General features: G+C 38.7%; 1 protein-coding gene, 2 non-coding genes and 1 pseudogene across 10 annotated transcripts in view; 1 reads left to right on the plus strand and 3 right to left on the minus strand.

Annotated features, from left to right (window-relative positions):
* The window catches only part of CNOT1 (CCR4-NOT transcription complex subunit 1), a 101,413-nt gene that overhangs the window by 13,995 nt on the left and 59,701 nt on the right, over nt 1-27,717 (minus strand). For 3 of the 8 annotated variants that reach the window (XM_032611998.1, XM_032611994.1, XM_032612001.1), the window contains exons 17-36: nt 22,558-22,708; nt 21,133-21,334; nt 19,714-19,860; nt 18,418-18,542; nt 17,891-18,177; nt 16,852-16,930; nt 13,795-14,025; nt 13,328-13,468; nt 11,740-11,919; nt 9,870-9,986; nt 9,441-9,551; nt 9,029-9,106; nt 8,678-8,855; nt 7,719-7,849; nt 4,497-4,793; nt 3,634-3,774; nt 3,436-3,540; nt 2,718-2,837; nt 837-1,028; nt 129-271 (exon numbers count right to left, since the gene is read on the minus strand). In XM_032611998.1, the coding sequence (XP_032467889.1) occupies nt 129-271; nt 837-1,028; nt 2,718-2,837; nt 3,436-3,540; nt 3,634-3,774; nt 4,497-4,793; nt 7,719-7,849; nt 8,678-8,855; nt 9,029-9,106; nt 9,441-9,551; nt 9,870-9,986; nt 11,740-11,919; nt 13,328-13,468; nt 13,795-14,025; nt 16,852-16,930; nt 17,891-18,177; nt 18,418-18,542; nt 19,714-19,860; nt 21,133-21,334; nt 22,558-22,708 (3,156 nt within the window). The remainder of the gene's footprint in view (nt 1-128; nt 272-836; nt 1,029-2,717; nt 2,838-3,435; nt 3,541-3,633; nt 3,775-4,496; nt 4,794-7,718; nt 7,850-8,677; nt 8,856-9,028; nt 9,107-9,440; nt 9,552-9,869; nt 9,987-11,739; nt 11,920-13,327; nt 13,469-13,794; nt 14,026-16,851; nt 16,931-17,890; nt 18,178-18,417; nt 18,543-19,713; nt 19,861-21,132; nt 21,335-22,557; nt 22,709-27,717) is intronic. The other 5 variants (XM_032611999.1, XM_032611995.1, XM_032612000.1 and 2 more) reach the window with 3 other exon arrangements.
* LOC116744893 lies at nt 10,783-10,921 on the minus strand. The gene has a single exon (XR_004347217.1). It is a non-coding gene; the product is annotated as a small nucleolar RNA SNORA46 (small nucleolar RNA).
* On the minus strand, nt 22,134-22,269 carry LOC116744895. Its single transcript, XR_004347219.1, has one exon. It is a non-coding gene; the product is annotated as a small nucleolar RNA SNORA50 (small nucleolar RNA).
* LOC116743504 lies at nt 24,828-25,054 on the plus strand (annotated as a pseudogene).

A 27,717-nucleotide genomic window follows, 5' to 3' on the forward strand; every position in this document is an offset into this window, starting at 1 on the left:
AGGTACTGGTTTTCTGTATCCATCATGGGCACCAGACAGAAAAAGAACAAACATTCAACAATTCTCAGTATTTAGGGTCATGTATGTGAGAAAGCAGTTCACTAAATACTACTAAGATGGCTACTGACCTTGTGATCTGTTTGTTACACCATGGAGACCCATACGCCCGGCCATCTTGAAGAGCTTTTAAGACCAAGAGGTGGCACTCTCTGTAGCGAAGCAGGAGGTCAGCATCAGCGCCACTGGTGGCATCCAGTAAGCCCTCTACAGCCTATGGAAGAAAAAAAGTGTTCAGATCCATGGAAAATACAGTATTCAGCCCAATTATCAAAGTCAATAACCAAACCTTAATGCAAAGTACAACATACCTTCTAAAGCCACAAGTTAACAATCTCTCCATTCACTAAAATCCCTTTCACTTGCCTAACACACACACTCTCTGAGTTCTTTGTAGTCCATGCTTAGTGCTCTTCCCTGTCAAGAAAGGTGACACTGTCCCTACACAGTAATAACCTAATGCTGCCCCATACCCCACCCCTTACCCAAGTACTTGGATCAACTGTCCCTCAAAATCTAAAGGGCTATCTTTTAAAGTTTCTTAAATAATCATAATTCCAGAAAATCTTACCTTTATGGAAAAAAGAGAAGATTTCACACTTTACTGTTGTAACTATTTACAACACTCTACTCTGGAGAAAATCATCTGCTTATTACAGAACACAACTTGCTTTATGTTAATTTTTAAAATTTTAAGCATAACTTAAGTAGATAATGGTGCAGGTCACTAGATATTTACAAACCTAGTTTCTTCTAAAATTAACAGTTTAAGAACTAACCTTCTGGAGCAATCCAAGAGCAGCTATGGCATCCCGAGAGTTTCGAGATAATACTACAACCTCCAAAAGACTTCTAAGAGCCTGAGCTTGGGGGTTCATGGCCAAAGTTGGTGGGATGGCGTGAAGGTGCTGCTCCAGTTCTGTAATGCACTTATCATAAATCTGAGCTACGTCATCCGTTGCCCAAGCTTGCTGTTTTGGAGGAGGAAATAACCAAAAAAGAGAGGGGAGAAAGAAAAAAAAAAAAGAGGAAAAAAATTAAAGATTTTTCACTGGCACAGGTAGCAATTTAAATGTCTATTGGGGGGCTTCCCTGGTGGTGCAGTGGTTAAGAATCCGTCTGCCAACGCAGGGGGAAAGGGTTCGATCCCTGGTCAGGGAAATAAGATCCCTCATGCCATGGGGCAACTAAGCCTGCATGCCACAACTACTGAGCCCGTGAGCCTTAACGAGAGAGCCCGTGTGCTGCAACTACAGAGCCCACGTGCCCTGGAGCATGTGCACTACAACTAGAGAGAGAAAATCCACACGCCACAACGAAGAGCCCGCGCCGCAATTAAAGATCCCGCGTGCCGCAACTAAGACCTGATGCAGCCAAAAAAAAAATATATTTTTTTTTAAAAAGTCTATTGGTATATTAACTACCCTTATTTTTTTTTCTCTCTCTCTCTTTTTCATCAAAACATGGAGGGGCTCTTCCATTCCCCTTCCTGAACTGTTTGGTCTTGATGCCACTAAGTGGTGCAGTGCAAAGCAAGCACTGGTGGGGGTGTGTTTTGTTTACTTGATAGTGGAAAGCCTTGCAGACACCAGTACAATCAAGTGATGAAAGAGCATGATAAATAATGGGAAAGCCTGAGAGCAGCACCACTTGTAGCATCTAATCTGCAGCCTATGAAAGTATATAATCCAAACCATGGAAAATATAGTATTCAGGCCAACTGTCAAAACCTAATAGGACAGAATAAGAACACAGCATCATTTCTGTGGTATTACTATCAAAGATGTACTACCTGAATCTATTCCTGAGAACATATTGTACAAACCCAAATCAGGTTATTCTATAAAATCACTGGCCTGTAATCAAAGTGGGAAGGCCATGGGAAGATGAGAAAAGGAGCTGGAGTAGACTGACCTGCGGGAAAAATTTTAAATATAACAACTAAATGAAATGTGTGGTTCTTTTTTTTTTGGGGGGGGGGGTGGTGCGCCACACAGCTTTCGGGATCTTAGTTCCCTGACCAGGGATCGAACCCAGGCCCCCGCAGTACAAGCACAGAGTCCTATCCACTGACTGGACCGCCAGGGAATTCCCTGAAATGCGTGATTCTGATTTAGGTCCTTTTACTACAAAAAAAGAATACTGGGACACTTGGTAAAACTTGAATTAGGTCTAAGGATTAGATGATACTAAGGTATCAGTGTTAACTTCCTGATTTCAATGGTTATACAATGGTCACACAGAAGAACGTCTTTGTAGGAAACACAGACCAAAGAATTCAAGAGACTGGGCCATCAAGATCAGCACCTATGTTCAAATGGTTCAAAAGGAAAATGTTTCCCCTTACATTTTCAACTTTTGTGTAAATACCATTTCAAATTTTTAGGAAACGTTTTTACAAAGAACAGGGGAAGCCATGAGGTCACCACGTAAATTCCTTTAGTTAGGCCAAACATGAAAGTTAAATCAACTTCATGGATTTAAAAAAAATTCCCGAATGCCATGCTGATGTGATACAAAGAATATCTATACAACTCAACAACCGTGGGTAATTTTCTTCCCTATAACTTAAGCTCCCGGGAACCAGTGATAGATTAACTGACAAAAAACATTCAAATTAAACTGTAAATTACTCAATTTAATCCAAGATGAGTATTTACCTTCATGGGCTGAGCTAAAAATCCTGTGGGCTGACTTAAATCATTTGTAGGCAAGAAGCCAGGCACATTGCGTGCAAACTCTTCATAAACAGCCAGCTGCTTTGGGTCCACACCACCAACCTTGGAAGAAGAAAACTTACTTTAACAGGATCCTCTTCACAATCAAGGGGAAACCTTTTTATCAAAGTGGAAATTTTGCATGGGAGTAAGCACAGGGGTTCTGAGAAGGGACACAGGAGTCACTACAACATTTAATAGCATGACTGAATATGCATGCATGTGTGTGCACACAGTTCAGTGTTTCCTATTTCCCTGAGACCTGTTAGAGTCACCCTTATTTATAGATTAAGAGCTTTTCCACTGGGAAATGACTCAAGTAGGACCATGCTGCCAGTGCAATTCTCCAGTGCAGCTGGTAAAAATGATAAAATTTCTCAACATCGTCTTCTCACCAACAACCAACTAGCAATAAAAACTCAAGTATCAGAAGGGAAGACCAAGTTGGGAAACAAAAACTAAAAGGCACTTCAACAATAGGGGGAGGGGACACATCTAAGCTATTTCTATGTCTTCTCCACAGGTAATCTTTAAGTGAAATGAAATGCTTTCTCAGAAACAGCATTTAAACCCCCCATCCTAGTCCTGGTGAGGAGTTAAGCAACAAGAACAGAAAGAAAACAAAGATGGGGCAGGGAGAGACAGAGCCCCCAATTCTCACTTTCAGCCTGATTTGCTCTGGCATCCGCTCAGCTTGGTACGTTAACACAACAGGATCACAGTACCTGCGCCCTTCTTGCCTAGCATGTTTTCTCAGCTCAAATTCCTGCAAACAAAAAAAGTCACTGAGGTTCTTGTTATGAGGCACTTTCTTAAATGGAAAAACAAAATACTTAAAAGGCAAATGCTAAACACTTACAGTTGCTAATCTCTTGTCCATCTCAGGGCCTGCTTTTTCTACTGCAGTCTTCTGAATAAAACAGCAAGCTAATTCACAATTGTCCTGAGCTAACTGAGCAGCTGCCTGATCCATCATTTCCCTTTGTTGTGGGGATGCAGTCTATTGGGAGGGGGACAGACAGAAAAAAATTTAAAGTTTTCTGTGGGTAGACGAAACAGACAGATGGGATAATAGAAAATGCAGCGCTTAGACAAATTAATTTTAGAAGTTTCAACTCTACGTATGACTCATTAGCTGTGACCATGAAATAGTCTAACAATCTTCATCTACAAGATGAAAATACTACTCAACTGGAACATCTTACCAGGTTTCTGTGAAGATGGTGAACACTATGAAAGCAGTAAAGCAGTAAACAAAGGCATTATTAACCATGACATATGAGACCCCAAATTAATAACTGAGTTACCTGAAGAGTGTGTGAGTGTGTGTGTGTGTGTGTGTGTGTGTGTCGTGTGTGCACATACAGAGTCACTTTAAGGTGTTTTGTACTGTTCTACTCCAAAGTACTTTAAATTCTTCATGGTAAACAGAATCAAGACTGTTAACTTAGGCAGTTTAAAAAAAAAATCCTTCGTTTCTTTAAACCAGTAAATATCTGGAGTATCTACTATCTGCCAAACACTATTAAGGATATAATAGTGAGCAAAAACAGACATGATGCTTCATCTCACAGAACTTACAGTCTAAAGGGGAGGACATCAAACACATATGGTAACTATTATAATAAGTGGAAATGCTCACTGTTACTAGCAAAGGAAAAGAAACATTTTCAGATAAGCAATAATGAGTTTTATACAACAACAAGAAAATAATCAACTTACACGAAGGGCTGAGGCAAAACTGTTTTTCAGGTTGGTGGATATGCTCATGAGTAAAGGTTCCCTGCAAGTAATCATAGCCATTCCAGCTGTCAAGTTCCTCATCATGTGATGAGCTGCTATTCGCATTCGAGATTCCTCAGAATCCAGGGCAAAATCTTTCCTGACTATTTGCTCACAAGTAGTCATGGCAATCTTAATTGATCGATCCACTACAGGATGGACCAGCTCCTGGACGGCCCGTTCAATTGCTTGGCGCACACACTGCTTCAACTGTGGATGGGCCTGAAACAAGGGAATCTAGGGAGGAAAAAACAAGTCAACAGCTTGTTTAACTAAGACAACCCAATTTCTATCAGTAATCACACCCATGTTTTTGTCATTATTTCAAGGTTAACCATGAACTACCAATTTCTACTTTAAATTAACCAATGAAAAGCTAAGGAAACAACCTGGGCTCCAAAGAAGGCGTAGTAATCAGTATATCTTGTGATAGATACATGATTATAGATAAAATTTAATGGGCAAACTGTTCATTACAAGATGCTTAAAGACACTACCTGCTTAGTCAAAATTTGTGGCTCAAGTACTCCTAAAGAAAGTAACTTCGGGACTTCCCTGGTGGCACAGTGGTTAAGAATCTGCCTGCCAATGCAGGGGACACAGGTTCAATCCCTGGTCCGGGAAGATCCCACATCCACAGAGCAACTAAGCCTGTGCACCACAACTACTGAGCCTGCGTTCTAGAGCCTGCAAGCCACAACTACTGAAGCCCACGTGCTCTAAGGCCCATGTGCCGCAACTACTGAGCCTACGTGCTGAAACTACTGAAGCCCGTGTGCCTAGAGCCCATGCTCCACAACAGAAGAAGCCACTACAATGAGAAGCCTGTGCACTGCAACAAAGAGCAGCCCCACTCGTCACAACTAGAGAAAGCCCACAGGCAGGAATGAAGAAGACCCAATGCAGCCAAAAATAAAATAAATTAATAAATAAAATTTATTAAAAAAAAAAAAAAAGTAACTTCTTGGGACTTCCCTGGTGGTCCAGTGGTTAAAAATCCACCTTCCAATGCAGAGGACGCGGGTTCGATCCCTGTTTGGGGGACTAAGATACCACATGCCATGCCAAGGGGCAGCTAAGCCCGTGCGATGACAACTACTGATCCCATGCGCTCTGGAGCCCGCATGCCACAACTAGAAAGAAGCCTGTGTGTGACAACTAAGACCCGACGCAGCCATAAATAAATGTTTAAAAAAGAAAAAAGAAACTTCTTTAGTAGCATGGGGAAATGCGAAAAGAATCAAGTTTACAGAGAAAAGGCTTTTAAAAAAATTCACATATTCAGTTTTAATAGGTTATGCCATATTTTTTTCCCCAAAATGATTATATTATACCCCCCACCAGCAATGCATAACAGTTTCTATTGTACCAACAGCTGGTATGATCATACTTTCAATTTTTGCCTAGTTGGGGGATTTTAAATTTTATATTGTGGTTTTAATTTGCACTTTCCTGACAGCTAATGAGGTTTAGCATTTTCCATATGCTGGATGACTTTTAATATTTCTTCTTCTACAAAATATATCTTTAGTTTTTCTGTTGGGTTCTTTTCTTGGTTTGCAGGTTTATTTATATGCATTAAATACTAATCCTTTGTGGCGATATCTATTGGGACTATCATTTCTCTGTGGCTTGTCTGCTCACTTTCTGCATGGTACTTTTGTCTTTTAAATTAAAAAAACTTTATTGAAGTATAGTTGACTTACAATATTATATTAGTTTCAGGTGTACAGCGTAGTAATCAGTATTTTTACAGATTACATTCCATTAAGTTATTACAAGATAATGGCTATAAGGGAAAAGGCTTTCTACAAAAACTATTATTTTCAAGATAGCAAGTGTTTTATAAAAATTTACCATACACTGAAACCTGCTTCATTGAAAGATTGCTTCCAGGTATTCACTGAATTTTTAAGAAACTTAAAAAAATATTCATGATGAACTTATAAAAATATTCAATTATTGGGAGTATTGTAAAAGAGAATCATAATTTCTAGACCTAGTTTTTCCCCAAAAAACCAAGTGCCACATCTACAGAAGCAAAAACAAACAAAAAACAGGTTAAAAATGATCTCTTTAAAACCCTTTCAAAGTCCTTTAAATACAAAACTTCAATGTATTTATGTTACGACTGTTTCAATTTCTAAAAAGCAAAGACCATGAAATCTGATTTTGAACTAAACAACTGTGTTAAGCAGAATAAGAGAGTGAGGATAAACAAGCAATCATCACCCTCAATATACAGAGTAGAATACTACCTTTAAGTATAGGAAAAAGGACTGATGGGAAGTTAAGACCAGACAATCTCACAGAATCAGGCCACAGAAACATAACTGAGCGTACTAAGTCCACTTCCAGACCTTGGCCTGGAGACTTTACACACACACACATGCACACACCAGCTCAGTTCCAGCTATCTTCCAAAAGATATGGCTTAATGGCTTAATGCAAGACTAAGGTGACACGATAATAAAGAAGAAAAACCTGGAGATTTCCCTGGTGGTGCAGTGGTTAAGAATCCGCCTGCCAATGCAGGGGACGTGGGTTCAAGCCCTGGTCCGGGAAGATCCCACATGCCGCGGAGCAACTAAGCCCGTGCGCCACAACTACTGAGCCTGCCCTCTAGAACCCACAAGCCATAACTCCTGAGCCCATGTGCTGCAACTACTGAAGCTTACGCACCTAGAGCCTGTGCTCCACAACAAGAGAAGCCACCGCAATGAGAAGCCCGCACACAGCAGGGAAGAGTAGCCCCTGCTCGCCACAACTAAAGAAAAAGTCTGTGCACAGCAATGAAGACCCAACACAGCCAAAAATAAATAAATAATGATAAAATAATAATAAAAAGAACAAAAACCTATGGTATACACTAAGCATCTTCTGACTATATAAGGAATACTTGGAGACTTTGATTATATTGGCAGCTTACTTAATTATCATGGGTTTGGACATGAGGGGCCAATATAAGTGACGTCTGGTCATGACTTACTTTCAGAGCAGAAAAAAGATCTCAGCTATACTACACAGCAACTCCTGATCCCTACTCTCTGCCACAAAAGCCTACAACCTAGGAATCCAGAAGGAAGGGGAAGAAGGATGGGAAAGTAACCAGTTTACCTTGTCACAAAGTAGGAATTTAGGAATAGGGTGGTGTTTACTTACTGTTGGGTTTAGAGTAATGTGTGGTGCCAGGCCCGCAAGGGAATAGACATTGATGTCATGGTAACTGTACTGTGGCTGTGGTGGAACCGTGGCTGTACAGGTGGTACTGGTAGCTGGTGTTGTAGAAGTTGCTAAATGTAGAGAGATAAAATAAGAGCTAATAAAAGGAGCACACTTCTTGACTTTACTATAAAATTAGCAGGGCATCATGTGGTCTTTATCTAATTAAACTAACTGAATGGCGGGGAGGGGTGGCACAGGTCACATTCTTCCACCTTGAATTATTATAAGGAAAATTGTTATTTTAATAGATATTTGAACAAAGCATGTAAAACTGTATCGGTGCATGGTGGGCACAGAAAGCAATTGAGGGGTCATGCCACATTAGCAGGCCCAAGCCTTGTTCGATTATTCTATATTACAGATGTCAGTTTTCAACCTAGGCTGTTCCCTTGATTTACCTGGGGATTCTTAAACTGAGAGCTGAGAAAAAGAAGAAAAGCTGGTTCATTTTAACCACAACTCCCAATCATTCTACACTCCTATAGCCCCCGCACTTCCAGTCCTCCTGGACCCAGGTCAAATAATCCAGTCCCCTAACAGGTCGAGCTGGTCTGGCCACCCCCAGATTTGAGGAATAACACAGGTCATCATGCCAATGCAATTCTTTCTCGGAGACCTCAAACAATGTAAAAGATAACCTGGCTTAGTTGGGATATGAGAAACAACTGATTAATAATATTAGTTATGAATGCCACATGAACTACCCAGATAGATTCTAATACAGTAAGACAATGCCTAAACATAACTAACTTTTCCTTAATAATTTGGAAGGCTCACCAGAAAGTACACAAAGTTTCAGCACCCCATTACACAGAATAATTATAATTTGTTATACGCATGGGAATGTACCATTAAAGAGAACATCTGATAAACAGAGGGCTAATTATCACACTTACTTGTGGTTGTGATTGGAGGGAGCTCTTCTGGCTGCTTGACATCTTTCTTTGGAGCAGAGAGTTGCTCATCTAAGTTCTTTAGGCGATCTTTATCCTTTAGGAGGTTTCCAGGTTTCAGCTCATTGATGTCTAATGCAAGGTTCTTGCAGAGGACCTCAATCTCAAACTTCAAGTTTAACTGCATAATTCCAGTATTCAATTAGAATATTAAAAATGAAAATTTAGCTTCATAATATACAGTATTCTCACCCATTTGTCATAGTGCTTCCCCCCAAATACCCTCTTTTTCCTGTAAATCTTAATAATGTAAAGCCAGAGAGTGTTCTTAGGGATAAGGAGCAACAAATTTACCTTTAAGTCATGTTCCTGATGTAGCTCAGCTAATACATTCATAATTGCCATTGTCCAGGGGTTGGGTGGCCTAAAAACCTAAAGAAAACCGTTATGTTAAATAAGCTTGCCCCAAAATTACTCTTTAATTTGTTATTATCTAAGAGTTAAGCACTTACACCTATGTGGCTATAATAAAACCCCTAGCCTTCCCATTTATGATATTGTATTTCAGAAAAACCCAAAACCACCCATTAAAATCAGTCCTATAATACTACTTGGCCTCTCAATTTGGAAACCCGAGTTTCCCTGAGGAAAATTAACTGAACTAGCTCTATGTCCATAAGAACTAAGGATATAGCCTCTAAACCTTGTGCTAAAACAAACTAACTCTTACAAATTAGCCATCAATAAAATATTAAAATTTACTCACCACACTACGAATGCTAGATTCTAAGACTTTGGCAACAAAGGGGACTACATAAAGCAACTCTTGCTGTCCTTTAACGTAAGCCTCTAGCAGCAAAGATTTTACATCCAAGTCCTAGAATAAAAAACGTATTTTTAAAAGCTAGTAATATACTAGAAAATCCCTCACAAACACCCCCAATTACACCTTGCCAAACTCACCCCTGAAATTGGAATCAATAACCTGACCCTCGCCTTATGAAAAGGAAGGGGTAACAATCATACCTTATTGGTTTTTGTTTATCCTGCTAAACAATGTAAGGCCATGAGCATGCAATTAGGGATTCAAAACATGGGCCAAACTTTTACAGCCCCAAATAAAGTCAAGACTTTTAAACAGAATATGCTGTAAGAACATTCTCAAGTTTTACATGAGCTTTTAGTTGAAACTCACAGTGTGTAAGATGGGTTTATTTTTAGCTAGTGTGATCATTCCTAGCCAATGTCCCAAATTCTTCAGCAAAGAACGATCAGAGAAATTGGCTGCAGCTTTATCAGAGGTCAGGAGCACCTGAAATAGTGCAGGATTAAGGAAGGTATGACAATGAGCTTATAAAAAAACATTCTCAACTAAATGTTTAAGAATTCCATTATTCTACATTAAAAACAAGCTGTCAATAGAGAACATGCCCCCAAAGTAGATCTTGTCCATGTATCATTGTGATATTTTGTGTGTTCAGTGACATTTTTACCTTCAAATGCCTTTCCATTTAAAAAACAAACAAACAAAAAAAGGTAATACAAATATATTGTATAAAGTAACACAAGGTTAAAAGTATCATGTATGGTCCCACAACTGAAAATTTTAGCTAGGTTTGAAGCAGAGACCCAACTGCAAATCTATCTGGAAGAGCTAAATTCAATTCAAATGAAGACTATAGCTATACTTTTTAAGTCCTTCCCAGGCAGCAGGCATACTGAGGAACATAACAAGATTGCAGTAAATGTTGTGATCTTTAGCATTATCTCTGGAGACAACTAAGATAACTTTCTAGAATACAGTGTAATATTGCTTACACACTTATAACATTTCTAGGATACCTAATCCATTTCTTCAATTCTTTACTTCTTTCTTAAGGGGGACAGAATCAACACATGAGAATGCCTTGGGTACACACCAAGAGTGTCTTGGGTACACACATATATCCACTTACTATATGATACCTTTTAATTTATGACTTTAAGTTTAAATCTGTAATTTAAACTTTTGTTTAAAGGAAAGGATCTTGAAATTCTGCTCCAGATTATGTGGAAATTTTTATATATCTCAATCATCCTTGCTATCAAATAACAAAGGCTGAATATAGTTATGTTCCTTAACTCCATACAGCAACAGCAGAATGGCACAAAGTCAGCTGTGCAACAGAAAGGAGACAGGAATTCTTTTGCACTACAGCGTAACCAAGAATAGGGAAAATTCCTATCCACAGGTTTAAATATAGTGCTGGTTCCTAAGCCAATATTCCAAGTTATTCAGCAAAGAATGTTTTCAGCTACATGCTGGTTCACACTGTTTTCTTGAAAAGTTATTCCTCCTAAGAAAAATACTTGGATTTTATAGAACAAGCATTAGCTCATTAGGAAGAGTTTGAACTTAAAATAAACTTCTGAGGATGCTAAACAACAGCTATTCCACAATAGGTCTAGAGTCTTGAGATATCTGGCACTTAAGACATAAGGGAAAATACTCACTGCAGCACTGTTTCTGTAATAGTGAAAGATATTATCAACCAATATAATGGATTTCTATAGACTATTAAAAACAGAGGGATTAAAGCTAAGAGTATATAATCAAATAATATGCGGAGGGAGAAAAAAGAACTGAAACATCTACTGTCACTTTAAACTTTAAAATTACAAAATATGTAGTCCCTCAACCCCATCATACTTACTCTCCACTTGACCAAAAGAGGATAAATTACTAATCTACAACCTGCTATTAACAGACCTGACACCAGAACTATTGTTTTCCTAAAAACATGCACAAAGGGTAAAGATTTCAAAACCATGCATAGAATGATGAAAACAAATTCACGAGTGGTTACTTTCAAAGTAAATAGCACATAGAATATGTCTGTGAGACTAAATTCTTCAGGAAAATTTAGTTCTATATTTGAAACAAACCCTAGAGTAACTTTCATAAATACTTCAACATATACACATACAGGGGAAAACAGCAATACCCCTCCCCCTCCAATTACACCTGTACAATCAAGTATTTCCAAACTCAAAACATTAATAAAAAGAAATACAAGAACACTTACTTTGATGTTTCTATAGGTCTCATTCAGAACCATCTTATTAAATTCAGGATTCTTCAGTGTGTCAAGGAAGTTTGAATATAGGCTGTGAAAGTTTGGCTCAATACTGACTCTCTTCATAACCAGATACTGTGAAACCCAAGGCATAAATTCTTCCTTCACAGTTTCCTTTAGTTCTTCAACCTAGAAAACCATTATGACACGGGAAGTATACAATTAAAAGATGATAAAATAACAGTTTTGTGTTTTCTTTCTGTGAACAATACTACAGCACGTGGCTCCTTGCAAAATTAGAACAAGCTAGGGCTTCCCTGGTGGCTCAGTGGTTAAGAATCTGCTTGCCAATGCAGGGGACATGGGTTCTGAGCCCTGGTTGGGAAAGATCCCACATGCCACGGAGCAACTAAGCCCATGCGCCACAACTACTGAGGCCACGTGCCACAACTACTGAAGCCCACGCGCCTAGAGCCCATGCTCCATAACAAGAGAGGCCACTGCATTGAGAAGCTCGCGCACCACACAAGGAAGAATAGCCCCTGCTCGCCACAATTAGAGAAAGCCTGCGCACAGCAACGAAGACCCAACACAGACAAAAATAAATTAATAAAAATAAATAAAGTACCATGCTACATCTCTCCCAATTTCAGACAGATGCTATCCAAGTACAGTATGTTCAATTCCATCTAAGTATAGAGTCAATCATCTCTAACTGGGTGATTAGAACTGAAACATCTACTGTCACTTTAAACTTTAAAATTACAAAATATGTAGTCCCTCAACCCCATCTTACTTACTCTCCATTTGACCAAAAGAGGATATACTACTAATCTACAAACCTGCTATTAACAGACCTGACACCAGAACTATTGTTTTCCTAAATTTATATCTCCAGGAATTATCTGTAAAGTTTGAAACTTCTCTTCCAAAAGGGATGCTGAGTGCTTCAAAATTCTCCCCCAATCAATTATGGTGGGATTTTCAAAGGCAGCACTTGCATTATAAATTACATCTCAAAATCCACTTGTTCAGGCTAATCTTGTTGACTAAAACGGACATTTCTAAGTATTGTCTTAGCACATAATCTTGTGCATCATTACTATTCAGAAGCTCTACCTCACTTATTAGGTGCCTAATGGTTTCTGGAAGGGCATGAATTGTGATTAGAAATACAAATGAAATTTCCATCATCATGAAATCATTTTCAAGTTTACTTCAAAAAGGCTATAACTCACTGCAAAACAATGTTATTTGGGACTTCCCTGGAGGTCCAGTGGTTAAGACACCACACTTCCACTGCAGGGAGTGTGGGTTCAATACCTGGTAGGGGAACTAAGATCCCACATGCCACAAGGTGCGGCCAAAATAGAAAAATAAAAAATAAAAATAATAAAAAATAATACCAGTGCTATTTAATGTCTACAAAATCCACAACCAGTAGTTGTATATCCATGTTCCCTTCATTTTCATTCTATTATCTCTACCTTTAAAAGTATTAAAAGGGTGCAGAATGTCATATATAAATCCCCCAACCCATCAAGGAAAAGAATAGAGAGCATTTGTAGTGATATATAAACTATTATTTCAGACTCACCTTTTGTGTCATATTTGACTGGGAGAGGTTGTTGAAGATAAAAGCAATTTTCTCTTGGATATTTTCTGGGGGCTCTACGATTCTCTCTGTTTGATCTGTGGCCACAAGTAATGTATCTATATTTGTAGTATTAATAGAAGGCTAAAGAAATAAAATACATAAAATAAACAAACTGAAATCCTTCCTAGACAAATCCCGGGGCGGGAATGTATACAGATTTCTTTAGTATACAAAATATACATGGTGTGTATGACTGTGTACTGGAAGTGCTGGAAAGACTATGTATTGAACTATTATTAATAGTGGCTGTGTGTGGGAAATCGGGGTGGGAAGGCGGAGAGACAAAGGGAGAAATGCTTTTTTTTTAGTAGGCATGTGTTGTTTATAATAAAATTAAAATACATGTTCACTACTGGATATATTACAACATATCAAATCCAACAAAGAAAAAAGACAGACCTACTTACTGGCACATCTTTCTTAAAGCTGACTCCAGTTGGCCTGGTGACTGTAACTGTTTTAGCAACAGTGGTGGTTGTTGAGGTGGTTACCATAGTGCTAACCTGACCAGCAAGGGGAGCTTTCGCTGGAACCTGGGCCTGGGCCTGGGCTTGAGCCAGTGCAATACTTCCAGGGGTTGTGATAGAGCCCTGCATTTTCACAGGAGGATCTCTAGATTGCTGTCCATACTCGATATACTATGGGGGTAGGGAGAGAGAAACACATTAGAAGAGTTCTTAACAGAAACTGAAATTTTTGAATTACACCTCCCTCACTACTGAGAGAATAGAAATTATTTCAGAGCATTCTTTTGGTTCATCTATCTCCCTTACGTCTCACCCCATTCTGGTCCATATTCCTATGTCTATAATATATAATTAGATATAATATATATATATTATATATATAATATATAGTGGATACCATGAACTCCTTAAGGAGTAAAGGTAAAATATTAATATGTTTCTAAAGTATTTATCAGAGAACTAGTCTAACAAAACAAGTTCCAAAAGAGTAGCCACAAATGCCTGCATATAAATTTCCTTAAATCCCTTAATACATGTAAAGTTTTAAAATTTATATAGTAAACTGATTTCTTTTTCTTAAATTTTATTTATTTATTTCTGGCTGTGTTGGGTCTTTGTTGCTGCGTGCGGGCTTTCTCTAGTTGCCGCAAGTAGGGGCTACTCTTCCTTGTGGTGTGTGGGCTTCTCGTTGCGGTGGCTTCTCTTGTTGCAGAGCACAGGCTCTAGGCACGTGGGCTTCAGTAGTTGTGGCACGTAGGCTCAGTTGTGGCTTAGTTGCTCTGCGGCATGTGGGATCTTCCTGGACCAGGGCTCGAACCTGTGGCCCCTGCATTGGCAGGCGGATTCTTAACCACTGCACCACCAGGGAAGCCCAAACTAATTTCTTTTCTATTGGATGCTGATGAGAAAACTGTGGCCTAAAAAACACACTGCAATATGAGTCTGCTCTCAATAAAGCTATTACCACAAAACAGTGTATACCACACCACCTAGCCAACTGGAGGTAAGCATTATACTGGATGTTCCAGGACAAGTTTTTCTTTCCATTTCACAGGCCAATAAAAGTCCTTCTCACACACAAATCAGAAGACTGACACACCCTTTGTGATACTATTTCTTACAGCTTGTACCTATAACAAAACAAACTATTATCTATATATACAATAACTTTATTCAAAAAAGGGGACAGGGCTTCCCTGCTGGCGCAGTGGTTGAGAGTCTGCCTGCCGGTGCAGGGGACACGGGTTCGTGCCCTGGTCCGGGAAGATCCCACATGCTGCGGAGCGGCTGGGCCCGTGAGCCATGGCCGCTGAGCCTGCGCATCCGGAGCCTGTGCTCCGCAACGGGAGAGGCCACAACAGTGAGAGGCCCGCGTACAGGAAAAAAAAAAAAAAAAGGGCGGGGGGGGGACATTTTCAAGGAAGGACAATCTCTGAAGAAAGTACAGCCCTTTAAATTGACTATAGAAATATAAACAATGACCTCCCTTCTCTTCTCTGGGTATCTTGTTACAGTGGGAACTAGGATCACTGCTTTGTGTGATCACTTTCATACCACCTCCCTTGTTCTCTCTAGTCTTCCAAGGCCCATATTTCCAGCTCTCAATTCCAAAAACACTTGATTGTAGTAAGCCTCTGACCTCCCATCCTAGCTTTTCAAACTCCGCTTTCCTGTCTAGTTTTCAGTGCTATAGTTTTGGCACAGTCCTCCACCCCCTCAAGAGGCATGAATACACTTCTGCCCCCCATGCTATGGTTTCCTACGCTAAACCATCATAATGACCCTACCCTCCTACAAACAAACCCAGTGGGATGAGGTAGAAAGCGCTGGACTAAATTATAATAGAATTAAAAGTAGGTTCAAATTCTGATCTTTCTGATATCTTAAAAATATGATCTTATAAAGCAGTTCATCTTTTATTTTAATAAAGTCAATAGAGATTAATCAACTTTCTTTGTTCTCTATAAGCTGACTTTGACCAAAGGTAAGGCAAAAGTGTGAATGTTTAGTAATCACCTAAAATCAATCATTAAAGTAATAGTTTACAAATTTCAAGAACAATCACATAATGTGGCTTAAAATATATATTCTCTAGGTCCATTTCCTCAGGGACTGTCTCCTTTTTAACCTCAAAGGAATCTAAGCAGGTAGTTTAAGGCGGCTGTATTTTGGGCTTCCCTGGTGGCGCAGTGGTTGGGAGTCCCCCTGCCGATGCAGGGGACACAGGTTCGTGCCCCAGTCCAGGAAGATCCCACATGCCGCAGAGCGGCTGGGCCGGTGAGCCATGGCCGCTGGGCCTGGGTGTCCAGAGCCTGTGCTCCACAATGGGAGAGGCCACAACAGTGAGAGGCCCGCGTACCGCAAAAAAAAAAAAAAAAAAAAAAAAAAAAAAAAGGCTGTATTTTTAAGAAACAGCTGATCTGAAAGTTTTATATGAAACAGCTCTGGGAATTCCCTGGTGGTCCAGTGGTTAGGACTCGGCGCTTTCACTGCCGTGGCCCCGGTTCAATCCATGGTTGGGGAACTAAGATTCTACAAGCCACGTGGAGCAGCACATCCCCCGCCCAAAACCAAAGAAACAAAAAAGCAAACCAAACCACCAGCACCACCGGAACAACAAAAAGAAACAGGTCTGATTCATGTTAACATTTATATCAGAGGGACAACTTTACTTATTTTAATCAAAGAGTCCCAATCCAAATCCTTTTTAGACTCAGGCAAGGGATTCTTGGTAACAGCGAAAGATGTCTACCTCAATAGCATTATTAGGCTAAAAGAGCCAGCAAAAGCCTTTTATTAAATCAAGCAAAACCACTGCTTACAAAAGGTAACCCAAAATCTGTATTTTTTCGTGATTAACCTGCAAAACAAGCAACAAATAATATGTATACCTGTATCATGCCAATCATTAAGAAATCTTAATGCCATTGCCAGTAAATTCAAAATCAAATTAAAATAGATAAACCATCCAACTACGTAGGTACTGAAGACACTTACCTCCTGTAAATGATGTGGAAATTGCATAAAGTGACTAATAGAAGCCAAGTGCTGACAATACTGGGGATAGTCCTTCAATCTGCCAACAAAAACATTCATTCTTTACCATTTCATGTAAGAACAGAGGCAGCACAATTTAAAATTTTTCAAAAGCTAGCCTAGGCCATTTCCCCCTTTTTCCCTTTTAAATACCTTATTTGAAGAGAACGCCAAAAGGAAGAACAAAAAAAAAAAAAAAAAAAAAAAAAAAAAAAAGTTATAACAAAGAATTAAGGGGGTGGATATTTATGAACTTCACCCCTTTTACATCAAAAAACAGTTATTACTGATTGTTTTTTAAAGGTCTTATTCCACTTAATATCAGATTACAATGAGCCACTAAAACTACTGTCTGGAAACGACTCCAAATGTTCATCAACAGGTAAATAGAAAAACAATTTGCTAATGAACCCACAGAATGGAATACTACTCAGCAGTAAAAAGAAACAGACTACTGAAACATGCAGTAACATGGATAAATCTCAAAAGCATCATGCTATGTGCAAGTCAGACTCATACACATTGTGTATGATTCCATTTAAATAATACTCTGGAAAAACTAGACAAATCAGATCAGTGATTGCCAGGGGTTAGATGTGAGGGAAAGTTAACTACAAAGGGGGAATAAGAAAACTTCTTGGGGGTGACGAAAATATTCTGTATCTTGATTATGGTGTTGGTGGCAGTGGTTATACAACTGTTAGAATTTGTCAAACTTCAAAGAGCTGTTCACCTGAAATACTGACTTTTACGTATATAAAGTATACCTCAATAAACAAACCAAAAAAATTGCTATTTCATTTTATACTTTTCCTACCACATATTTGTCAATTGTAACGAATTTAATTGTCTTCACTTCTTCCTCTTTTACTTCATACAGTCATGAAGATTAGTTAATATACATATAATGATAAGGCATGGCAAGAATTAGTTGAAAAGTAAGCTACTGTTTCTCCTTATATTAAAAAAGAGAAGCTTCACAGGAAACCTATCCACTCACCTATTTTTAAATCTATCTAGTGCAGCAATCCCAAAATAATACATTTTGGATCCAAAAGGCTTGCGTAAGGCTTCAAGAACATATCGTAGGGCCAAACCTAATGCCATGTAAGTGACCAGTCCTTTTTCGATTATACCACCGAACAGGCAAGCTGTTATATGTAACTCTTTATCAGGGTACTGGGGGAAGAACCGATATTCTTCGAACAAGTTCCTTAGCATACAGTTAAATACTTCTCGTTCTCTCTTTATGGTAGAATCTTTAAACCTTTGTAGCATTTCTAATACCTGGAGAAAGCAAGACAAAAATAATATACACATAAAGGAAACCATTATTAAGAGCATTCCTCAAATATTCTTTATCGTTAAGCAGAATATTTAAGAATAAACTGAGCTTGAGACAAATATTAAGGTTTCCAAAGATGCACAAACATATCAAAACACCTTATGTTGGAATTTCACTTTGAAAAGGGCATTTATTTAAGATTTACCTAAACCATAAAGAATTAGATCGTCCTAGACACTCACCTCATCAACAGACATGGTTGGATGTGGTGGGTGATTATATATTCTCTGGAAATAGCTGTTTGCTTCATCATCTATCTCTTTACTAAAGTGCTGATTTGCCTCTGGCCACACCTGAGACAAGTCCGCTGTTAGAAACAGAAAAGCAACCAGTGGGCATTTAGGCTCTTCCTTCACTCCCCCACATAAAGCATCACTCCCCCACATAAAGCAGAGCCAGAGAGACCAATACAGTTTGAATTTTAAGGAAAAAATAAAGTGAAGTATTTTAAGTGGTCAAGTTTCAATATTCAAGTGCTCTAGGGACACAGAAGATTCTCACAAAACTGCCTTACAACCATAGTCCTACCCTAGTACTTTCTTCATAAGGATTTATCACACCATGAAAGTTCACTAGGTTCAAATTCATAATGCACTTACCCTCAATACAACCTCACTTGAGGTTAACAAATCTTTACTACTTTATTAAAAAAAAAATCACCTTTTACATGTAAGAATTCTCAATGCATGTGCATGACACTTGATATAAACACAACGCATGCTACAAAACATAACATTCAGACAAGTCTTTCACACTAACATTTTAAAGTCACTGTCACTTGGTATACTTTCAAACCTTGTATGATGAATATTTAGTCCCAATGACAAGGATATTTATAAGCCAATGATACCTATGTATTTACAAAGAGGACGTCTCTGATTTTGAAATAACCTACTAAAGGAGATTAATACTTAAAAAATTGGTTTTTGTAGCATCATATATATGGCAATACTTATGTGTACTATAAGGCTATATATATCATAAAGCTATTATATTAAAATAAACATTAAAGTAAATAGTTATTTACTTTATAAACTGCCAAGCTGAAACAGAAATCTGAAATTCTCCTGGCTGCTCCTGATTTGTTAAAAAAAAAAGGAAAGAAAAGGAAAAAAAACACTAAAAAATCTTTAGGATAAGTATAAGACTTACATACATAGACTTAAACTGATGAAAGTCTTTTCTCTTTACTTCTTACTTTTAGGATAACACCTCAAAGGATGCTACCTCTTATTAACAGTCAACTTGTTCTGGCAATCCAGGATCAAAGGTGGAATGATACCTCAAATTTTTGTTTTAATAATTTAAATGTATGAATTTACTCCCACTGATCTAGGAGGCGTATCAACGGCCCTACTAACAATATATTAAGATAAGTCAATGTCTTTGTCCATGTATCTCTAGGGACAACAAATTGGACATGCAAGTTTTATATCCATCAGTCACACTTCACAATCACAGACAACACTACCACTTACAAGGTTTCATCTTACTCTGCTGGAATGTAGGCTGGTTCAGTCCAGAGGTGCCCAGTTTCCTCTGCACAAAAGGATCGTTATTCACTGCAGGGAGTCCAAGAGCCCCAGTTCCTATACCAGTCAGGCTGCCTGTGCCAAGACCACCTACTAGAAAGAACGAAGGCAGCCAGAAGTTTTATCGTTACTCATATTCTTGACTTTATTCACATCAAAAAATAAGTTTTTAATTAAAAACTTATATTAATTAAAAAATTAGGGGGGCTTCCCTGGTGGCGCAGTGGTTGAGAGTCTGCCTGCCAATGCAGGGGACACAGGTTCAAGCCCTGGTCTGGGAAGATCCCACGTGCCACGGAGCAGCTGGGCCCGTGAGCTACAAATACTGAGCTCTGCGCGTCTGGAGCTTGTGCTCCGCAGCAAGAGAGGCCGCGACAGTGAGAGGCCCGCGCACCGCGATGAAGAGTGGCCCCCGCTTGCCACAACTAGAGAAAGCCCTCGCACAGAAACGAAGACCCAACACAGCCAAAAATAAATAAATGAATAAAAAAAAAAAAAAAAAAAAAAAAAAAAAAAAATTAGGGTCTTTTGTTAACTCAGTGGTAACTAGGTTACAGAGTTATTACAACATTTCACTCCTTAGGTTTTAGTACTCTAAACTTATACTCTGGCAATAAAAGGTTCAGATAGCTTAGGAGAAACATGTGGTTACTAGAGGGGGAAAAAATGTAACCTTTACTTCAACATTAAGTTAAAAGCCAAAATATGTGGGGCTTCCCTGGTGGCACAGTGGTTGAGAGTCCGCCTGCCGATGCAGGGGACACGGGTTCGTGTCCTGGTCCGGGAGGATCCCACATGCTGCGGAGCGGCTGGGCCCGTGAGCCATGGCCTCTGAGCCTGTGTGTCCGGAGCCTGTGCTCCGCAACGGGAGAGGCCACAACAGTGAGAGGCCCATGTACCGCAAAAAAAAAAAAAAAAAAAAAGCCAAAATATGTGGAAAAGTTTTAGGGATTTACTATCATTTCCAAGGTAGGTGCAATAAGGCAGAACATATACCTGAATCTGGTGTGTGAAATATTCTACCTTTATTTATACCAACCTTGAGTAATTCATAAAGCTATGAGTTTTGATCTAAGCCTAAGTTCTTCAGAATGTGGTTAACACACTTTTAATATTTATACTATCATCTGATAATACAATCCTTACTGAACAATTCAACTAACTTTACAAGTACAAATATCCTCATTGCAATTTGACTAAATTAATGTAATGTTTCTCTCTTCCCAACTTGGGATATGAGCGCAATTTTTCACGATTTAGTTCAAGCAGCTTTCCTTTATCATAGTGACTCCAAAACACCTTATATACACTAAGGCACGATGAGGCTTACAAATAATCTGCACCCCTACCCACCAACCCCCTTACCTGGAAGCTGTGATGAAAGTCCTCCAATACCACTGAATGCGGTTGTCTGATTTGGGGTTGAAAGGGGTGGAAATGCTTTTGCTGGTGACTGTGGGGTACTGAATGCAGAACCCAAATTTGGAGGAAAGCCCTGCATACTCTGGGTGTGAGGGGCAGCTGAACCACCTATACTAAGAGATGCCATTCCAGCAAGAGGGTCAATCTAAAGAAAAACATTATAAAAACGTATTAAACATACTTCAAGCAAAGGCAGACAAACGACACAGGTAAAGCAATCTTTAGCAACAGCTCTTCAAATGCTTTATATAAACTGCAAAACCACACACAATCTTGATGATGCTTAAATCCCCAAATCAAGAGTACCAGTCATTTTTCTTATTATATCATAGATGGACTAGGTTTAAAGAGTCAGCCCCTGCCAAAGAACCAGAGCCACAATACGAGGGCTATAAAACTTCAAGAATAACATTTCATACGAATTTCTCTGAAGCTGTACTACTAAACATTTAGTAGCGACATGGGGCAGTCTGTAAAATTTCCCGTAAGCCCCTTTAAAAGAAATCTCTCAATGCGAGTTATTTAACTTTCAACACAATAAAAGCATTAGAAATTAGAAATCTAGTCAAAACAAATATATCTAGTCAAAATTTGAGAATCTTGGGGTTGGAGATCAGCTCTGATTAAAAAAAAAAAATCAAAACCAAAAAAAACCCCAAAACAAAAACAGAAACAAAAAACAAGGTATACTATACACCAAAAGATTTTATAAAATATCTAATAACTGCACTTCTAAGCTTCTTAGTTTGTGGCATTATTTCAGACCTTTGTGACTATAGAAAATAATACACAAAATGCCTTTTATAAAGTGGTCACCGAAGAATCACTAAATGCTCTTTCTTTTCTTAAAATAAACCCCAATCTGCCATTCAATGCAGCTGAAAATAGAAGCGGAATACGTTGCTCCCAGAGAGAAGGGGGTGGTTGGTGTCAGGGAGTAACTTAAATGTACCTTGTTTTTAAAAGAGCAGTTCAGTTGAGAGCTGAAGAGCCCCAGTTATAACAAGTCCTTATGCTCTAGCACTGTTGCTTGGCCCGTGAAGCTACAAACAAGACACATCAGGTTCAAAGGCAGTGCTTATTTCTCAAGTCTAAGTTATTCTTATCTTAAAAAGAAGCCCTAAATAAGTTGTCTTGTATCTTTCCTCTCATAGTCATGTTCTTTCTACTTAATGATTAAAATCTGTTCTCAACCACAATGCCTATTTACGGATCTCCTTTAAGTGGATACTAGACATGCAGTTATCTAAAATATAATAAATTCAGACAAAAATTTCCTTTGAGTAGATTATTAATGATGACGTACAAGTTTATTCTATTCCAAGTCTATGAACAAATGGAGATGTACCAAGTGTAGTGTTCATTTACCTGAACAGGAGAAATGGCATCTAAGCTGCTAGCACTAGGAGGGCGTCCTTTTGGCATAACTCCAGGTGGTGGCTGTCTGGCCTTGTTCATAACATTACTGCAGTTGGCTACCATGGTGAGGATGGTTTCTGATAACTCCTGAGAAACACTCCTTAAGAGAAATGAAAAGTGAAAAACGTCACTTATTATTTCCTAGAATACCTAAATAAACAAATCTAGGTTTCTAATAAAGAAAACTTGCTAAAACCTATGGCCAAATTTCCACCATATCCCATGTTTTTGCACCTGTCATTAATCACCAGGATTTTCTGAGCACTGGCTTTCCCTTGAAAATATTTTTTACACCTCTGAAATTAAGCCTTGTGTATAGTGTTGCCTATGTATTTTGAAATACTACTCTTAAGAAACATTCAATATCCTCAACTACTTCATCAAAAATTATGCCCAAATCTGGACATATCAAAGTAAACAGGTAAGCAATTTTTAGACTAGGTTCTCATAGTCAAAAATAAGACTTTTATTTAAGTATAGATAAAAATGCCATACCCATAGTCACTAACTATATTTGGCAAGCACATACAGAATAGACTGACTTCTAAAATGTCAAATAGGATGCGCGGGTTCGATCCTTCGTCGGAGAACTAAGATCCTGCATGCTGTGCAGCGTGGCCAACAAAAACAGCACTACATCAAAATCTACAATTTTTTTATTTTTGCCAACATGAAAAAAATGAATGGTTCAAATACGGACTAGAGGGAGGGGGCAATGTAGGGGCAGGGGATTAAGAGGTACAAACTATTATGTATAAAATAAGCTACAAGGTTATATTGTACAATACAAGAAATACAGCCAGTATTTTATAATAACCATAAATGAAGTATAACCTTTAAAAATTATGAATTAGTACACCTGTGACATATAATATTGTAAATCAAGGACATTCAATAAAAATAAAAAATATGGGCTACAAATGAAAATGAACCATGAGTTATTTTTACATCCACTGAAGCAAGGGAGAAAAATATTACAGACCATGGAAAAGAAAAGAGAGATGTCAACTCCTAACGGTGTGGACCTACTTATTTAAGTTAGTAGTAAGTAGTAAAACCATTCATTTCCAAAAGGTATTTCAAATAGAAGAACATGAGTAGCTGTCTCTAGCCTCTATGTATCTGGGTTAAAAATACCCACCTCCCCTGCAATTAAAACTTCATGTTAAAAAAACTTCATGGAGATAGCCATATTTCAACTTTCAGATTAGCTACAAGACAATGGGGAAATAGACCCAACTGCCTCTGGTTATAAAAGGAGAACTTGCTATAGAGAAAACTTTTGCACCTAACAAAATTACACATGCATTTCCCTTTAACGTAACAATTACTTCTGGTGGGCCCAAATATGCACTGGCAAAAATGATGGATGCAAAATGCTATTCGTTGCAACATTATTTGTGACACAGAGTGGAATAAACAGAATATCTACCAATGGGTACTGATTTACTAAGGCACAAAACATCTATTCAGTGGAGTACAACAGATTAATTACAAGGAATAAGGAAACTATAATTTCATGGCGTGGACTCTGGGATATATGATCAAATGAAAGAAGCATAGTGCAATAAGTATATAATATACTACCTTTTCTACCGGAAAGAGGAAAATATATACTTTTCTAACGCAGAGATAACCCACAAAAAAATAAAAATGGTTAACTACAGGCGAATAAAAGAACAAGGTGTTAAAGTTCAGTGGGTTTAACAGTGTTAAAGTTAGTGTTAAAGATGTGCCTAAACATTCACACAGAATCACAGGGTAAAGAATAGCTTATTGATTCCAGAGTTTAAGAAAATCTCCAATCTTAGCTGAACACAAGGCTTACCCAAACAGAGATTTCAGGGACCAAAGATGACAAAGAATACAGACATTACTGAATTTGTTCAGAAAAGAGCAATAACAAAACAAAAAACGCTTGTGTGGGGGTAAAATCTGATTTCAAGAATTGCCACATTATTTAAACTTTCCAGTTTTCGACCACAAATTATAAGACATGCACACACACACAAAGAAGGCATGGCCCGTACATAGGGAAAAAATGCTATCAAGAGAAACTGTCCCTCAGGAAGAATGGATGTTGGACTTAACCAGACAAAGACTTTAAATCAGCTATTTTAACTATGTTCAAAGAAAAAAAAAGTCAAAAGAACTACAGGGCCATTTCTCCACCTGTCTGGAAGGACATCGTTGTTGAGCTGTCAAGGAGAAAAACTACCATGGCTTCCAGTTCTTTGACAAAACCTCAGATGCGTGGCCTTCTGGCCAAGCGTCTGTGATTTCATATTGCTGGAGCATTCATTATCTCCTTGGGAATTGCAGCTTTCTGTAAGTTTGCTGTGCCTGAACCAAGAAGAAGGCCTATGCAGACTTCTACAGAAATTATGATTCCATACAAGATTTTGAGGAGATGAGGAAGGCTGGTATCTTTCAGAGTGTGAAGTGATTTTGGAATATAAAGAATTTCTTTGCGTTGAGTTCCATGGAAGTTTGTCACTTACCTGTGTTCCTGAACTATGAAACTATGAACTACTAATATCTGGGCTAAGGAATAGCTTCTCTTGATAAATAAATGATTAACAAAAACAACAAAAAAAGAACTACAGGAAGTCTGAAAAAGATGTCTCAAAAAACAGTGTATCAATACAAATTTAAAAAGAAGAAAGTAAAATAACTGAAACGAGAACTTCACTACGGGTTCCCAACAGCAGATTCAAGCACGTAAAAAGCATCCAAGAACTTGAATATAGTCCAATAAAGATTGAAAAACTGAAAGGGAAAAAAATAAACACAGACTGAGACATGTGCAACACTACCAAAGGTACCAACAAAACATAATGAGAGGAGATAGAAAGGGGTAGAAAGAGTATTTGTTGATAAAATGGCTGAAAACTTTCCGAATTTGATGAAAATTAATTTACACATCCAAGAAGCTCAACGAATTCCAAGTAATATAAGCTCAAAGAAATCCATGCCTAGAAACAACATAATCAAGCTGTTGAAAGAAATAAATCTTAGCAGCAGCAAGAGGGGCAACTTAAATACAAGGGAGCCTTGAAAAAAATTAATAGCTATGGAAGCCAGAAAGTAGTGGGACGGCATATTCAAAGTGTTGAAGAAAAAGTAATGTCAAGCAGAAATCCTTTATTTGACAAAACTATTCTTCAAATATAAAGGAAACAAAAGCTGAGGTAATTCATCGTTAACAGATCTGCCCTAATAGGAAATAATAGAGTGACTTTCCTGGTGGCACAGTGGTTAAGACTCTGCCGCACTACCAATGCAGGGGACCTGGGTTCGATCCCTGGTCAGGGAACTAGATCCCACACGCATGCTGCAACTAAGAGTTTGCATGCCACAACTAAGGAAACCACGAGCCGCAACTAATACCCAGCACAACCAAATAAACAAATACATAAATACTTTTTTTTTTTTTTTTTTTTGCGGTACGCAGGCCTCTCACTGTTGTGGCCTCTCCCGTCGCGGAGCACAGGCTCCAGACGCACAGGCCCAGCAGCCATGGCCCATGGGCCCAGCCGCTCCGCGGCGTGCGGGATCTTCCTGGACTGGGGTACGAACCCACGTCCCCTGCCATCGGCAGGCGGACTCTCAACCACTGCGCCACCAGGGAAGCCCCATAAATACTTTTAAAAAAAGGGGAAAGAAATAATAGAAACCCTTTGGGCTGAAATGAAGACACTATACAGTAACTTGAATCTGTATGAAAAAACAGAGCACCCGTACAGGGACGTAAGTAAATATAAAACACATTATGACTATATTTCTCGCTTATATATGATCTTTTTATCTCCTACTTGGCTTAAAGGACAATGATTACATTAAACAATAACATCAAATCTTTTGATGGGCACACAACATATAAAGATACTATTTGACAATAGCAGCACTTTGTTTTTGTTTTTTTTTTCTTTGCGGTACGCAGGCCCCTCATCGCTGCGGCCTCTCCTGCCGTGGAGCACAGGCTCCGGACGGGCAGGCCCAGCGGCCACGGCTCACGGGCCCAGCCGCTCCGCAGCACGTGGGACCCTCCTGGACCGGGGCACAAACCCGCGTCCCCTACATCGGCAAGCGGACTCCCAACCACTGCGCCACCAGGGAAGCCCAATAGCAGCACTTTGAAGGAGGAAAGGAACAGAACCGTTTAGAGGAAATTTTTGTATCTTACTGAAATTCAGTTGGTGTTAATTGGAACTACATTGTTTTGAGTTAAAAATGTTAATTTTAATACCCAAAGGAAAAAAGAAACTCAAAAACATGTCAAAGTTAACAGCAAGGAAATTAAGATGATACTCTAGAAAGATCTATTTAATACTAAAGGAGGAGACTTCCCTGGTGGTCCAGTGGTTAAGAATCCCCCTGCCAATGCAGGGGACATGGGTTCAAGCCCTGGTCCGGGAAGATCGCACATGCTGCAGAGCAACTAAGCCCCTGTGCCACAACTACTGAGCCTGCACTCTAGAGCCCGCGAGCCACAACTACTGAGCCCACACGCCACAACTACCAAAGCCTGCGTGCCTAGAGCCCATGCTCCGCAACAAGAGAAGCCACCGCAATGAGAAGCCCATGCACCACAACGAAGAGCAGCCCCCTGCTCGCCGCAACTAGAGAAAGTCTGCACGTAGCAACGAAGATCCAATGCAGCCAAAAATAAATAAATTAATTAATTAAAGACAAAACAAAACAAAACAAACACTAAAGGAGGCAGTAATGGAGGAATGGAGATGCAAAACAGACATACGACATATAGAAAAACTAAGCAAAAGAGCATGGGTAAATCCTACCTTAGCAGTAATTATGTCAAATGTAAGTAAATTAAATACTCCAATTAAAAGGCAGAAATGGTCAAAATGGATTTTTAAAAAATAATCCAATTATATGCTGTCTAAAGGAGACACTTTAGATTTTTAAAAAACACATATAACTTGAAAGTAAAAAATGAAAAAAGGTATGCCTTGCAAACCTTAACCAAAAGAGAACTACAATGACTATATAAATTTCAGATAAGATCGCCTTTAAGAAAAAAATTAATAGACAAAGATACTTTATAATAATAAAAAGGCCAATCCAACAGAAAGACATACATACTTA

This window comes from Phocoena sinus, chromosome 19 (genome assembly GCF_008692025.1).
Source record: "Phocoena sinus isolate mPhoSin1 chromosome 19, mPhoSin1.pri, whole genome shotgun sequence".
Lineage (NCBI taxonomy): Eukaryota > Metazoa > Chordata > Mammalia > Artiodactyla > Phocoenidae > Phocoena > Phocoena sinus.